At 41.8% G+C, this 17,264-nt stretch overlaps 1 protein-coding gene across 1 annotated transcript in view; it reads right to left on the bottom strand.

The window, feature by feature from the left end:
• PTPRO (protein tyrosine phosphatase receptor type O) overlaps nt 1-336 on the bottom strand; it is a 155,304-nt gene extending 154,968 nt beyond the window's left edge. Inside the window, 3 exon segments of the mRNA XM_072849884.1 lie at nt 121-173; nt 176-215; nt 217-336. Coding sequence (XP_072705985.1) covers nt 121-173; nt 176-215; nt 217-336 — 213 coding nt within the window.
• Nucleotides 337-17,264: the final 16,928 nt, after the last annotated feature.

Genomic DNA, 17,264 nt, shown 5'->3' with positions numbered 1-17,264 from the left:
CCACCTGGCCCTGCCCGGGCGCCGCGGCCCCGCCGGGAAGGCACAACAAAGGCGGCGCGGAGGGGGGTCGGTGCCCACGGGAGGTGGGGACCCGCACCCCTCCCCTTCCCCGGCACTTACCTTCAGCAACACAAAGAGCCAGAGGAGGCAGGAGCGGGCCCCCGGGGCCCCCCGCCGGCGGCGGCCGGGCATCGGGGGGGACGGCGGCCGCGGCCCGCGGGGGCGGCCGGGCAGGGGGGGCTGCTGCTCCTCTGCCCCCTGGCCCCCCGCCTCTGCCCCTCGCCTTCCCCCGCCCGGCTCCAAGCCGTGCCCGGCAATGGCGAATTGCGGCAGCATCAGGCGGCCGGCGGCGGCGCCGACCTCCCCGCCGAGCGGCGCATCCTGCCGCCCCCCGCCCCTTTTATTTGGGGTTTGCGGCGGGGAGGAGGAGGAGGAGGAGGGGAAGGAGGAGGAGGAGGAAGGGGAGGCGGTGGCGGCGGGGGGCGTCTCCCCTCCCCGGAGTTTGGGCGATCGCGCCGCTCGCTGCTCGGGAAGGGGAGGGGAGAGCCGCTCGCCGGCTCCGGGAGCGCGGTCCCCGCGGCGGGAGCGGCCCCAGCCCCCGTCGGCAGCCGCCGCCCTCGCTCCCCCCGCACCGCCCTGCCCCGCCCCCCGCTCTCCCTCTCCCAACAGCGTCTCCTCTCCGCGGGCAGGAAAAGAGAGGCGGCAGGCAAAAACGCATCTGCCCCCCCGCCAACACGCACAGCAGTCCCTCCCCAACGTCATTTTTCCTGGCTGCCTCCCCTGCCGCGATCAGGGGACAGAAATGCCGCGAACACCCGGGGGGTGGGGTGGCCGACGGAGCAGAGAAAGGACGGGGCCCGACCCTGCCCCGGGCAAGCCCGGCCCCGCACGGGGCTTTAGGCTTCTGCGGGAGACGGCTGCTCCTCAGTCGCGGCTGTGTTGGAGCTGCAGCTCCCGGAGCTGCAGCCGGTAGCCAGATACCAGCAGCAGACGCAGCGTTCGGAAACAGCGCAGACCTCCTCACGGCTGTTCTCAGGAGGTAGAATAAAGCATGCGGACAACTCTTCAGAGGTTCTAGGAACAGGTCTAAGCCTGCAAGGGGTGGAGAAGAACTCATCCCGTCCCGCGAGATACTCAGGCCCAGTGATTAGAGGGGCACCTGGGGCCACGTCCTCTGTCGTTTCTTCCCCCTCCACCCCGCAACCCATCTCCAAACTTAAGGATAGGCAAACTATTCATCTTTGCAAGAGTCTTGCTTAAGATGATGGCCCCAGGAAAAAAGGGAGGAGGGGGAACCAAAACAAACCCCCCAAAAAACACCTATACGTCCCCCCCATTCGACCACTACGGTGGAAATAGCCTTTCCAAAATGAGAAGACAACATCAGAATCTGGGTTGTCACCGACCGTACTCTCACTCACACCAGTATAAATTAGGGTGCATCCTCAGTGCAGCTCTCAGAGCTACAAGCAGTATCGATCTGAACAAAATAGGGTCGTAAGTGTAATAAGGCTATGTCTGGGCATTAAACTTCAGAGCAGCGCTGGACCTAGGTGTGGTTCCATTGCTTACAGTAATGGGCCCACCACCTCACTTTTCTGTAAAAAACTAAAATGGCTGCAAGGAGATTCGGGGTTTGTTTTCAAATTTTCTAAGTCATTTAGGCAAGATGAACTCTATTACATTCTTGTGGGAATGTCCTTTAAACTGATCAATTACAAAGCTGTTTTCTAACAGCGTTACTAAATTAGACAATAATAAATCTACGTTTCAGAGCCCTGCCTGGCTTATATGTGGTGTATTTTTGATTTTCATATAATTTGGGCCTTCGGTCAACAAAAGCTTGATTTCAAAGTGGCCAAAGCCAGAGAGGGATGTGCTTATTTTGTACTGAAATGGGCCCTTGAGCAGTGATTTGCCACACTTCATGGGGATTAATCCAGAAAATGAAGGAGAAATTCAACTCCTGTGTAGACACTGGCACAAAGCCCAAATTTAGAGCTCCAGAAGGCACATGCTATTCATATCTTCATTTATAAGAAGCTGGGGACAGAAAGACCTACTCAATGCTACCAGTGAAGGACACAGGCCTCTCTTGGGTACCCATCACTCTGTTGGTGTTCGGAGCATTATCTGAAATTGGTATGCAAGGGGTTAACTGTAGCTAAATTTCCTTCAGTACACAGGTTTAGGATGAAGAGAGAGGTTATCTGAAAGACAGAGCAGTGAATTTCTTTAGGAAATTAAGATTGTCATCAGTACTCAAGAGCTGTGGATTGAATTTTAGGCTAGGAACTTCTTGTTTGCTAAGTAAATTAAATTGTAGTAGTCAATGATTTTTGATATTAAGATTGTACTTTATGTAGTCTTTCTTCTCCAATATTCCACTCATTTACAATATTTAGATGTTAAAATGATGATGGCATAAACAAGACTAAAGGCTAAAGATACCTAAAAAGAAAAGAAAAAAAAAATTCTAAAATAATTCTAGCAGCATTTTAGCCTTAGAACAACACTATCTGAATCAAAGAGTTAAAGTGAGCAATAGCTGAAAGAAGTGAGAAGCCTTGCTGGAATGAAATGTTCAGTAAAGGACTAAGATATTAAAACATTCTGGTCTGGCTGTTGCAGCAAAGAAAAATGCAGCCAAGAGAATGCAAGAATTGCATCCTTTTTAAATTATGGGGGTCTAGTGATACTCAACCTTTTCGAAAAGTGCCAGTGCTTTGGAAGATTCCAATCTGCCAATAGAATTGAATCCTTCAAAAAATGATAATTAAGTCTTTTTTTTAAGGAAAAAAAAACCCACATTAAAAACATGTTTTCTAGCAACTATTCAGGATTGTGTTAGACACAGGCAGTAGAACAGTTCCTGCCAAAGAAAGCCTACACCCAAGTAGAGAAAGAAGGTATAATGTGAGCAAAGCAAACAAGCAAAGATTGGCATACTGGAGAGGTTGGCTCCAGGCTTTTTCAATGGGTGAAACCTGGAAAGTCATACAAAGCATTTCTTAAGAATGCAAGAAGGTAGGATGTGAAGGAGGAGCAAAAGAAATTTCTTCTTTTCTGAATAGGAGATGTGAAAAGTAAATACAAACCAGAGGGGCAAAAAAAAGGAACTGTGAAAACAAGGGCAACCTTATTTGTTTCTAGTATCCAAACAATAAAAACAGCAAGTCTATTAATAAAGCAGCAAAGCTTTAAAAATAATGAGACAATGAGATATCCTTCATTTACTCCTTCAAAAAGCAACAGGGCAATTTGTAAGTGTTTGCAAGTGGTCCGTTAGTGAAAGATACTGATACAAGGGTATTCCAGAAGCTCTGGAAGTCCAAGAGTCAAAAGGCTTCCTAAGGGCTCTACAACCCACTACACCACTCCAGGGGGAAAGGAAGGAAGTATTCAGCAGCATACCTCACAAATTAATCTGTAATTTGGTTTATTTGAATGAAAAACATGCAAACATTTGAGGAAAAATTAAAAAATAAAAATCAGCAAAAATGGAACCCATTCTGACGTCAAACATGGCTTTTGCTGAATCAGATACTGTGGTTTTGGTGATTTGACCTAAAACTTCCCCCCTACCCCTTTGCATTCCAGAAATCTGAAAAACCCCTTCTTGGGACAGTACAAGCTGAAATATATTCCCGGTTACTGAGAAGGTCCTATAGCAAGGGCTAAGTCAAAGCCCTGACCTTTGCATTTGTGTAGCTCCTGCGATACAAAGCAGCTAACTGAACAGGGAGTCCTTCACTCCACCAGCAAGTTCCCTTGACTCACATAAGACTGATGCTTGTGAATCCCTGCCATCTTTTCCCAGAATTTATCGGAGGTCACATGTGGCATTATGGCATGGATATATGGCCAGAGCATGTTGCATTATGAGCATTTCTCATTTTTCCCTAGGAATCTGTTCTAAGCATATACTTGGAAGGCATCCTAATTTTTCATGGGCTATGATGTATGCTGGGCTGCAGTGGTATCAGAGCAGGTTTAAGGGACTTTGGTTCTCTCTAAATCCACCTGGCAGAATTACGATGAAGCAGAGATTTTGGAGCAGAGGGACCCAACAGTGAAGTGCATAACAGAGTATTATGATACAGATGAAATTCCCAGAGTTCTGTCTGTGCTCACTAGATTTACTGTAAAATCTGGGGATGAGTTATTTTGTGTTGTGCAGCATGCAGGAACATGATAAAGATATTTCAAGGTATTATAGGACACGGATCACCAGAAGACAAAAATCGTTAAAAGAAAATCCTCTTGCATTTTAAGAGCACCACCTACAAGCAGGACTCCACATCAAACACACTTTGTCAAGAGCTTCTCAGGTAGTTCATCAACTACTTGAAGGCTGTGCTAGTGACAACGCTAGAGCTTTACCTTTAATTTAATGACCTGATGAATTAAAACAATCGTGGTTGCTTATAATCAGTGATTTAATGAATGTAACATCCTAACTGAACCAGCATTAAATACCAGATATCACCCTAGATTATTAGAGAAAAATAAAAATCAAGATGTTTTGTTGTTTCAAATGTTTATAAAAGTGTTCCTGCTTGTAGCTTACATGGACTTAATTTCAGGTTTACAGTAAATTCTTCCCTTGCCCCTGAAAACCCCAAAGCAACACTCAGTCAGATCTACCAAGTTTGCCTGGCCTAGGGGGAAAAGCTGAAAATTACCATTTATTCTTAGCTGTAGTATAAGCCCAGATTTGTATGAAGCTTTACAGGCCTCAGCAAGTCTGGATAAATATGGCATGAAATGAGGTTTAGAAAAAAAAAAAACCAACACCCTGTAAGTAGAAGAAGTTGTAGTCCATGAAGTTTTTGAAGCAAAGCTATTTTTCAGTGACAAATGTTTTTATGAAAAAAAAAGTATGGTTCCTTCTTAAATATATTCTCACCTAAAGTTCTTTCATTTCAATGACAGCAATGGATAAAACAATAATAAAAACAAGTGCAAAGGGTGGCTAGAATAATGTACACGGGTTGCCACTTATGCGTTCAAGTGCAAATTTATCTTAGCTTTCTTTTGATAAGTACACGCCCTGTGACTTTTGAAAGTATGTCCCACAGCCCCCCTAACAAACAAGTTGACAGTTTGGTGTGGTTTTGGTTTTTTTTTTAGATCTATCTTTTCATAACAAGAATGATTGACATACTTCAGATGTACAGCCTGATCAGCTTCCAGATGCTTATTAGTCTTTCAATGCAAGAGAAGCAGTGAACTATACCACAAAAGGTCATTTCCCTTTAAAAAAGTCAGAAATCTGTCTTTGGCATTGAATCTCTTCCTCACAAATAAGTCTGTGAAAGATTTTGTCTGATATTTCTTTCCTTTAACACTGTTCAGTGTTCACTGAAATAACATATGGAGAGGAACTGGGTTGTTTTGGGGTTTTTTTTTGCAGAATGCAAGCTGTAAACATACTCATAAAGGCCAATGAGATTATTTAACATTTAAACAGTGTATGCAACTTTTATTTATCTGTCCTAAGGTATCTGGATGCTACAGGACAGCTGAAAAACACAGCAAGTTCTGTGAATGGAGTTTTACATCAAGAAAATATTCATATATGTTTACCCTTCTTCTGCGCTATTAAATATTTGATCAGCCCTGCCTGTTATCAGGAACCATCTCTTTTACTCTTATAGTTCTCCCTCAAGTCTCAGCAGATATAGTTGATTTAAAAAATTGCTGCAGTTTCTAACCGTGCTTATTTTGTATTGTAGCCTGTACGTTTCCTTCCAGATGCAGCTCGCTTCTCCATTTTTGTCTATGTTCTGAGCGGGTCAAAGGCACACTCACCACTGGAGAAAGAGGGAGGCTGGGAATTTCTGACTGTCTTTAGCACTTTCCCTGGCCATATAAGACAACAACAACAACAACAACAACAAAATCAAGTTATCTTTTCTGCTTAAGATGGGTACATCTTTCTGGGGGTAATCCTCAGTAATTCAACTGTACTTTACATTGCAGAACCATCTAGGCTCTTTATCCCCCTGAAAAAAACGAAAGGAAAAACATCCAGAAGAAAGACTGGGTTCTGGCTCGCCCCAGTCAGCCACCGACTTTAGTACCTTTCACCTCTAAAATATACTGACTTCCTCTGACCCTCAGAGGCTCTATTGATTCACAGAAATCTGAGTCATACTTACAGGAAACATTTCTCTCCCCAGAAATTTACAATAGGAGCTGCAATTTTGCACAGATAACATCCTTCTTTTCTTCCCTGGCATCTTTGCTAACATTTTTTCTCTGTCTTCATGGTATGGGGTTACCATATCCCAATATAAATGTGCATGCCTTAAATCAGTGCCTTTTCACTTCCATTTCCCAAATGGCCTCAATAAGCAGCCTTTTTGCATTAGTGATATTTCTTTCCTACACAAAGATAATAATATTAGCTTCTGCATACTACTTCCCAACCACAGGAATCAAAGCATTTTTCAAAGGAACAAGAAAAGCTGTTCCTCTGGCTCAGCAGGTGAGGAAAATATATAGCTCGTATGCTCTATAGTGTCAGAAGGCCATGAGCAGAAGCACCTCACAGTCAAAGTTTCGCCTCAAAACCAAATAGAATGAAAGCCTTGTGAGGTCTGCAGTCAGATTTGTTATCTCTCCTCAGCAGAAGTTACCCATGGATGGACAGCAGCATGAAATCCAAATTAAGACAAAAGAACCGTTTCATGCATTGGGCTGCAGTGCCCTCTTATTTTACCCACTCCCTGCCTGCATTCCCACAGCAGCAGCATCCGTGCTGCCACCCTTCTGCCTGGGGTACCTGCAGGTGGGGGTCAGCAGCCCCGATCCAGGCTGGTGGGGTACTGCTGCCAGCCCTGGCTGCCTTCCCACCACGCTCTTCCTCACTGCTTTGCAGTGAGACACTCTGCTTAAAGAAAGGGCTCAGCATCTTCCCTCCACTTCACGAAAACTCCAGCCAATCAATCAGGCAACAACAAGCGACTAAAGCAATCGGTTACACTGTTTGATTAATCACGCCAATTACCGGGTACTCAGAGTAAACAATTTCAAAAGCAACCCAGTGTGGAAAATGGGCCTGCAGCTATGTAAGAATGGGTCAAATCGCTTGAAATCATAAATATATTCATAAAAATCCCATTTCATTCACAAACAATTTACTTCCTAGGGGGTGAATTTCATTCAGTGAGAAAAGACAAGCTTCAGCAAATATATTATTGGCACCGTCAGGTGTTCTAATTTCAGCTGCAGAAATCACTGAGGAAAACAAGTTAGCAGGATTTAAGAGAATTTTACATATTATATGGAAATAGGAAGAAAATCTGTAGATTTATCAGCTAAGGCAACAATGTTTTCTTTTTAAATTCAGCCTTTAACATTTCAAGAGCTCAGGGGTCAGAAAGAGTGTTAAACACAAAGGACAGGATGATGCAAAAATGAAAAAAAGAAAAATCCTGCCTTTCTGTACATTATATGTGGGCTCTTTCCAGAGTATTTGGAAAAAATGTCCAACAGTAGGAAGGGAAACAAAAGCTTTTTCAAATACGTAAGTGTTAGAACAGCTCTACAGAATTTCCTCTCCATTTTTCAGACCCACTACACACCTACTTGCAAAGTCTTAATTAAAAATAGTCTGCTTTCCTTTTCCTTGATCATCTCTCAAGAAACACATACGGTCTATCCAGTTTACATAAATTAGCACATTAATATGTCAGATACATCAATCATGATCTTAACACACTGTCAGACTAATGGGAGTTGCATTATTGACTTCAGCAGACATAGGATGCCTCACTTATTTTTTGGAAAGTGATTTAATAGAGATTGATACGATGAGTCAGCAAACTGTTTTTTCTAACATGACTTTCACCTCCAGAAATACTCCTTCACAGTTCATATAGCATATTTTCATACCCAGCTCTTTCTGAGGCTATGGTTTGCTGTCCCTACCCTGACATCTTCAACAACCCCTTAAATCAGAAGAAAGCTAGCAGACCTGAGCAAGTCGGTTATGTAGCCATGCCACCTGAGTGAATTAGGAGAAGCAGAGCCCTTAGTTTGCTGCCTTCAGCTGAAATCAGCGCCAAAGCCTCTTTCTCCAACAGAGCAGCCGAAGTCTCAGATGGGATGAGCACAAGTCGCCCGTGCACATCTGCAACCTTCTTGCCCCTTGGGCCAGCAGTGCCTGCCTGTACGGGTGTTCACTCTCCACCCAGCCCCACCAGGAGGATGCCACACAGCTTTGCGTACACCACCGGCCGTTGAGCAACACCAAGGGGCTGACTCTACAGGTGCCAGCTCTGCTTGGGCTGTTAGTTGCTACACCATGGCCAAAAACAATATGTGTTTTCAGTCAACCTATTTGACTAACGCTGCAGGAGGGCAGAGGATGAGAGGTCATTGCAGTGACGTTGACCTGGGTTAGATGAGGACAGCTGAGGGAGAAGCCAGGTACCTGTCCTCTCCCCATGAAGCACACTCCTGCTGGTGTCCTTACCCAGTCTCAGTGGTAGCACACCAAAAGCTATGCCCACCCAATGCTCAAGGTAGGATAATACATATGAGGACACACATTGCTCAAATCAAATGCAGGTATCAACCTAGTAAACTAGGGGTTTTTTATTCAGTTATGGAGTTCCTATCTCCTAAAATAAATCATCTGATGTTCTGAGTCTACTGCAAAGCAGAAAGGATTTTATAAGGAAAAACTCCCACAGTTTCGGAAGAGAAACCAGTTTGAGCTGACACAAAGGCTAACTAACATATTGTCTCCTGCCCTGACCCACATGGTCCTTACAGGGTAGCGTTGAAGTCTACTGAAGTAATGTGGGGAAAGCTTGTGCTTCAGAGGCATTTCAGAGCCTGGAGACCGTCAGTCTCCAATGGGGGTGGCAGGAAAAAAAAATAAAACCCAGCACTGCTAGCACTTCACAGAAGAGTCCCTGCATTAGCTTAGCCAAGGTTATCAAATCCATGACAAATATGGGGTTCACTTTCTTATGCTTCCAGACAACCCACAAATCTCAAAGTGCCAAACGAACTAAATTGCTGTGAAATTAGAGTCATACAAAACTACATGCAACAATAAAACCCAGAACAATCTTCATTTCCATGGCGTTTTTGTCATAATTAAAAATATTCATAGAGCTTTACAAAGCATGAAATTACCTCAGCATTTCTATATCATAGAGTAGAACCTTGGCATCAGCTCGGGGTAAAACTCTGGAGCCCCAGGAGGCTGCACATTACACATCAAACAAGCATCTACAGAGCTGTTCAAGTACACGCCGAACTCCTTGTAAAACCGGAGGCAGCTACGAAATGGCTGTAGTGGTCCGATGCTTTTGGACAAGACAGCTCTGACATTTTCTGTCAGCTTAGGAAATCCGCACAAAGCAGGAGGTAGATCAATAATGTAGAAAACATCAAAATGACATTATGGGGACTTTGACAGAGGTAATGTGTTTACAAGCATAATAGTTTCAGCTGCAATAATTAAATGTCGAGCTTTACGCAGGCTGTGCATGGGAACAGCCCCTCTGAAGTAGACTGCTCGCTGACATGACCCAAATACACACATGGGGCTAAAAAACACTGAAAACAAAGGCACCTTGGTACAAGTAATTCTCAGAACTTGAGTGTAACCAGAAGCAACTAATAAAGGGTGATGCTCATGAGATCTGATATACCTTACATCTTTTATTCAGCAAAGGAAGTGAAAATGCGAAATCCCCCATTTGAAATGTGAAAAGTGCTGTGACTGCTTTATGACAACAGCTTACTCGGTTAGAGCATTGCATTCCTGTAACAAACATCTACTCAAGTCAATGGAATAATTTATAGGAGAAAATACCATTTATTCAGCATAAAAGGCTTAAGAACTCGGTCCATGGAATTGACAAGGTCAGGCTGAAAATAATTCACATATGTGCCAAGAATACTTTAGCTTTGGGGTTCACACTTGTTTTCAACCCGTCCTGTCTTGGGCAGCCCAACACACCTCCTCAACAAGTCTCGTTAGATATTTGCTTCCAGGAATTTCGTTCAGGTCTGCTTCTAACCTGGGGAGCTTGTTGACCTTGGACAGCTTGAAATTAAGAGGACTCCATGATTTCAGTAACACACATAAACGGTTAACAGAAAGGTACAGATAGATGCTGGAGTTCAGAATAGTGAGACACAAATTTAAGTAAGCCTTGTTGCAAATGTTTGACCATGAAAGCCCTTGTGAAAGGATGCATATTAAAAAAACTCTTCAGTTTCTGTCCCATCACTGAGTGAAACAAGTGATGTTCTAATATCAAGGTGGATTTGAATGCATTGCCATCAAAGTAATTACATTTGACAGAGATGAGAAATGGGATCCTGTTATATATGGCAACACATTTTATTACAAAAATCTGACTGTGCCAGAAAAAAAACCATAATGAGGTCAACTGAAATTCCTGTGGAAAAGAGGATGAAACTGAAAAGACAGACAATACCCAGATGAAAACACAGAAAACGCAGATTTTCAGGATAATTTTCAGTGCATTCTATGACTCGGAGACTTATCTGCAAGATTTCTGTCTATGATCCTCATGGCACTGATCCATCCAACCTGAATCAAGGTATCTCATCATTTTAAGGTGCAACATTGATTCAAGTAGTCAGCACAACAGGAATCAGAAAGGAGAAGCTGGTTACTGTGCTGGTAACAAGTTCGTTGTTGCAATGATAGGAAAAAAAAATGCTGGACTGTGTAGCCACAAAGACTCAACTGAGCCTGAAAATGCCTGTTTTCTTCCAAGAGTCTCACAAGCACAGTCATCATCGAAGAAACCAAAGATAGTTGTGTTCTTTTCACTGGAATGGAATTAATAATATTGGAAAATATTTTTAAGAAAGGAGATCAAAGAGTAATGGAAACGAATTAAAAACTTACTGCTAAGATCATTATCCATGCAGAATACACACAGGTGGACATTTAAGTTGATGCTTATTATTACAGAGTCCTCATCCAAAAAACGTGATCAAGCAAGAGTCTGGCAGCTAGCCTGAGGGGTAAGCAAAACCCTTGACTGGTAGCAACACATTCAAGTCCTCCAGATTTCAAATGAGACACGGGCATTGCAACAGCCTGATGTGGCACCAGGCAGAGAGCAGAAGCATAGTAGTTTGAGGTCTCGAGATCAATCACCATCAGCTGATAAAGTACTTGCTTTTGCCGCTCCTCCCTATATACAGTGCTGTAGGAATCCAACACACATATCTTAGATACCCTCTTTTGCCAGACTGTCTGTTTTTCATTAACAGTATTTCTCTTTGGTGGTTACCAGTGCATTACCTGGGCGCAGCTGTACAAATACTGCTGTCTTTTGTGGATTTCATGCTTTCTACCCATTTGAACCCCTGTTTTAGCCTTATTTTTTTTCCTATTCTTTTAAGTAAGCTGACCTACTTAATCATTCTGCAGCTCCACTGAGTACCATTTATTAGTGTTTGTTAATGTCAAAACAGCCTGCAATTTTTGATTTTTCTGGCACTTTCTCTGCACTTGTAAAGCAAAATAAAATCATCAAATGAGAACACTGTTGGTAACCAGCTATTCTTAGCATTTTACATGCAAGTCTGTAAACTATTACGGCACTCATTTTTAGTACGAGCTCTCCAATAACCCTGAAGTATTTGAATGTTAGCATCAGTGCAATCAAATTATTTTAATTGTCAGTAAAAATGCATAAAATTAAAGCACTATCAGATTACACTTTGTTTTCATACACTTTAACCTATGCCAAGCAATATTTTGACTTTCATTTGAGTATGGCAAAGAGCTCCACAAAATTAATTAATTAAGCCTTAAAATCTTTCTCTGTAACAGGGAAATATTACTATCTCCATTAAACAGATAGGTAAGCTGGAGTCAAACTGTGTTTAATGACTTGCCTCACTCAATAACAAATCCAGGAATAGAGCCAAGAAGTTCACTTTCCCAGTTCCTTCTGCTTTATCACTGAAAAACATTCTCTGACTCTGGGTAAGCAAGTTGTTGGTTAGGCACATAAGCAAAATTCACTACATTTCCCTTTTGGTCGTATATAAGGAAACACTCCATCAAGGCACGTTCTAATTAATATAGGAAGATGGTCAATATAATATGTTGACATCAAAGCTTACTTTTGCTGATAACGTATACCATGTCATTAAATGGAGAGAATTAATTATAACAGTTTATCAATGTCAAGTTCTGAACTAGAGGCTCCCAAAGCAACAAATGCATCATTGCACCTTGTTTGATCTAATTTTCCTTTGCTGACAAAGTCAAATATGAATGTGCCAATGTTTATGAACTATAAAGCTTTTCCAAATCCATGCATTATTGCCTGACTGTATTTTGCTAAAGTAAAAATCAATACAAGTGCAGCACATTAAATTAGACTAGCTATAAGCAATACAGTGCGCGTGTAATATCAGTGGTAGCCTTCTGAATAAATTAGTGTCTTGCAGCAGAATTAATTAAATTGGTATCAAAGATAACTCTATTGCTTAATATTCTACAGTGAGTAAGGAAAACCCTTCACTGAATTTAAGATCCCCTCAGGAATAGGAATGTCATTGGAAACTAATAGCTGCTAAAGTATGTCTGCGCAAACTTGGTAAGATTTAAAAAGAGTATCATTGAATTGGTGGGACATGTCTATTAATTCCTATTTCTCAGGTTAGTCCGTGGGTTGGGAGGGACATTCAGAGATGTGCTTCTGAAATTAGAGGGATGGGGCAAGGATGTACACCGGACTACTTGATACAGAGGGAACAAAAATACACCAGTGTAGGGATGTACAACCTATTCAAGTGCTACAAAAATTGACAATGACAGTATAAATCTTCTCACAGCTGTAGCCATAATGTCCCCCTGGACCTTGTTGGTGGGTTAAAATAAAGCTAAGCATTGAGCATAATCTTCCACACCACTGAAAACAAGTTTGAAGTCCTCTAATCCTTTATTCCCTTATTTATTACAGTAGAGAAGTGGAGGAATACGGCTGGAAAAAAGCTTCAGTGCAGTTCTCCTGAACTTTGTTTTTACTTCTCTTATGGAGGCAGAAGCACTGCTAGCCACACAGCAGCACTTGCTAATGCCACACCTCACCCTCTCCTTTTTTTGCCTGTGTTACTCCACAGCAGTTCTGCAGGGGACAAAATGCATCAGCAACTACTCCTGTACACATAGACAGGCTCAGTACCTTCACACTTTATTAGTCTCCCTTTAGGGCTCCATTTCATACCCAACAATTTGCTTAGTTATCCCAGGGTCCGGACCAGTATGTATTGAGACCCTTTACCTGATGGAGAGTGTGAGGCCAGGGCAGGTGTGTTTGCAGAGCCCGAGAGCTCCACCTCAAAGTTAGGCAAAAGAGGAGGGAAGAGGAACCAGATCCAGGGAAAAGGAAAGGCTACCTTTGATTTTATACATCCACAATGTATGTCATTACATGGAGCAGCAGTGTGTACTAATCAGTTACAACTTTTCCTAAATATTATGTTTCCATAAACCTGGATTTCCTGTTCCTTTGTACTCACCATCAAGGAGCTGGTATACAACTGACATTCAACAATTACAGGGCATAATGTCAAAACATAATCCCAGTGACGAGCCAAAATCCAACTCATTAATTTTATTTTTTTACCTTAGCATTTAAATATTCAATAATTCTGTAAGGGAATCTGGATGCTGAGGAAATATTGAAATAGCTGCCTGAGCTACAAGAATCTGACTAAGCTTGAAGCTAGTGGGATCCAGGGTTTTGGCTGTGCCCTATCTCTGGTCTTTTTCAAATATATCAGATCTGAGAAATTATGTTGGCATGTATTCCTTCACACGCATTTATCTGAGTGAAGCTTCAAACAGGCATGATGGCCCAGTCCACTGAGAGGTTAAGACAGTATCTGTGTGAATCTAGATTATTACTTTACTTGTCAAGCATAGACAATAATTTTGGAAGACGTTAAACAGCCCTATTGCAATTCAGAACCTTAATATGATATATTATTTTTGCATTACAGAATATTTGGATGTAAATGTGTGAGAAAAGGAAAAGAACATGAAGAGCTCAGAGAGCAGCAATGCTGGTTTCTCCCATGCAATTAAAAAGATGATGAGAATTTTTAAAAATATAATGAAATCCCTCTATCCTATCCCCACCCTCAACCACTGCAATTCTCTGCCCCAGCATCTTAGGGGATTCCTCCTGCCTCTTGACACGGGTGCTTGTCCCTGCCACACTGAATTATGTAGAATAGGGAGAGGGTTACAGGGTAACCCTCCACCATCAGCCCACTGCTGGGGTTCAATATTGTCAGCAGACTTGAATAAAATTTTCTAAAACACTGCCACTCTGTGGCAATTGAAAGTATAACACGTATAGTTTTCTATAGCTGTAAAATCTACTTTTAACTTTTATGGCACGTGATGTTAAAAAGAGAAAGACTTCTGGCAAATAAATAGTTCCAATTAAGATATAGTTTAAAAACAAACATACAAACAAAAAAACCCAAATCACCACAGCAAAACCACAGTGATCTTCATACACTGCACTAACATCACTGGGAGCAGTTACTGTGGAATTTTAAAGCACAGCATTTCACAAAATGTGCACAATATTACACAAATATGACATTATCAGAACTTATGAATTGCCATTTTTAAGCAACTCAGTAAGTGTAAGTCCCAAAGATGAAATGGCCATTTTGCGCTGTTGATTGAGGGCAAGGCAGATTTTTAAATATTATTCATGTGACTTTTCCCATAGCATATTCAAAGGTAAGGCAGGCAAGCAGAGTTTACCAACATCTCATTGTAGGCAGCAGATTTACAACGCGTCTCACTGCAGAACAGCAGACACATCCATTTACCTTTTACTTTTTTAATTATTTATCATAGGCTCACCAGTTTTTAGTAAGCTATGATGGAGGGTTCAGCTGGAGCAGGCTCTCTCGTGGGGCAGGCACCCTACAAGCAGCACAGAGCCCTTCCAGCCCCTTCACCCCTGAGACTGACTCTTCCCATACTAATACCAAGGGCAAGCCTCACTGTCAAGGGAAGTTTGTCCATGTCTGGTCTCACCAGGAGAAATGCCAAACAGAGAGAATATTTTTTAAGTTTTACTGAAATACTGATGAAGATTTTAGTGAAAATTTTAAATTTCATAGAAAGATTTTTGCAGGTCCTCCCACCACTGCCATTATTATAGGGAAAAAAATGCAAACAAAACAAAAGACACAAGTAAACAGTTAACAGGCTGTGAAGCCCCCAGTTTCCAAAGCACCCCATGAGCTTTGGAACTGAAATCACAATAAAATCAACACCTTCTTTTAAAAATCAGAAGAAGGAAGGTTTTTTGGTTGTGTTTTGTTTTGTTGTTTTCTAATTCCTTTTAAGTTCAGATAGTAGTGCTGACTCAAACGGAGTTGCTCCTGACTTAAATCTAAGGTCATGGTCAGGGTCAGTTAGAGAGGAGCACTGATTAACTATTTCTCATCACAATAATGTGCTTTATAAGCACACACAGAGGGGGTGGAAAAATCACTATTCAGCTTTTTTTCAGAAACAAGTAAAATACACACCACACTCCCCCCTTTTGGTAATACACAGAATGGATGATTTTTCTTCTTAGGCTACTTGTATAACAAAATTGAGCCTCTTATCTCCATGAATGCCACCAAGGGTAAAAAAGTCATTTCCTACAGCAAACACAGTACAACCTTACATGTGTGAAGAATATAAATGTATTCCACCTTGAGGAAAATCCCAGATTATTCGTACATTTAGCTAAGATTGCAAATGTGTCATTTATTCAGAGAAATGTTTTTCTGATTTCCTAGGAGTAAGAAAAAGTATTTTAATCTCTGAGGTACTGGAGAAACCATGCTCCTCTTCTCCACAGAGGTGTAAAGTTGAACCCCACATATGGCATGCAAGCAATGGATTTCATGCTGCTTGACATGACAGGTACCAAAGTATACAGGAAAAGCTGTAGGAAATGGCAATGATTTAGTTAATATTCAGAAGCTGGAAACAGAAGAACTGAAGTCACTATAGAGCATTTGAAACTACCTTGCTACTATAAAGACAAGTAAAGAGAGGGATACTTGCAGATTACTTAGTTGCTTTCATGTTATGTATTTTGTCAAAGTACATAGAACTGGTCACACTTTTTATACAAAAAAAAGAAGGAGGGGCATTAGCCTAAACGTAAATTACCCTGCAAGATGTTTTCATTTTTTTACATTGGAAGTTACAAAGGTATTTTTTCCTGCGTGGGCAGAGAAATTTTCTCTGGAAAACAGTTGACATTTTTAACCTAGCCTAGTATTTGTACTGCTTAAATCTAAGCTTATAAGAAAAAAAATCAAGTCTCACATTCAGAGACAAATGTGTGTTGGAGCACATAGTAGGACTGGGCCATTGAGTCTGTTAATTAACAAATTCTCATTATTTAAAAAAAAAGTACTAAGTGTGAAAGGAAATTAGTTTGGTACCATTCTTAGATACTTGTGATATTTCAAATGTCATTTCTGGTCCTCATCCTGCAAGAAATAACGTCCAGTATAAGTACCATAAAAAGCCCAAATAATATCCACAATACTTCCTGGGTTGAGGCACTTGGTCACATGGAAGTTACAAAACATTTATAAATGTAGATAACCCCTAAGCCATGGATTTCCTTCTTAATAGCACAGTTAACCCAACGGTCAATATGCATTTCTCTAGAATAGACATACAAAGTAGCATGTCACTACTTGTCATGTACTTGCCACTACATGTCACCACTTCTGAGGGCCTGAAAAATTAACTGCCATTATTAAAGGTGGTAGGGAACCGACTGATTACCTGGGGGGCAGGGGCAAAATAGAAATGCTGTCCTACCAGGCTGTGTAGCCAAAGACTACCCACAGAGAAGCAGCATTAAGACAGTGTACACAGCTTTAACTTCAGTGATTCCCGATTTCAGCCTGCATCAGCACTCAGTCTTAACATTATCGCAATGTAATTCTTCCTACGGGATAGAGGAAAAAAAACATGGCTATGGAAAGGGACTTCATGAAATTTCAAGTGGTGAGGAGGATGAGATCCTCTCTCAGCCCTTCTCAGCAAACAGCAATGCTTTTCCACGCTTTAAAAAAATAGGTGCAGTTGAACATTAAGCAGCTTAGGGGAAACCCACAAAAAGTGAAACAATCTGGTGCCTGTAAAGAGCAGTAAATGCGGGAAGCCTGAGGCAGATTGCTTTTGCAAA

Source organism: Ciconia boyciana, chromosome 1 (assembly GCF_034638445.1).
Source record: "Ciconia boyciana chromosome 1, ASM3463844v1, whole genome shotgun sequence".
In the NCBI taxonomy this organism is placed as follows: Eukaryota; Metazoa; Chordata; class Aves; order Ciconiiformes; family Ciconiidae; genus Ciconia; species Ciconia boyciana.
Note: the sequence above shows the minus strand (reverse complement) of the source record. Positions and strands in the feature narration are given on the sequence as shown.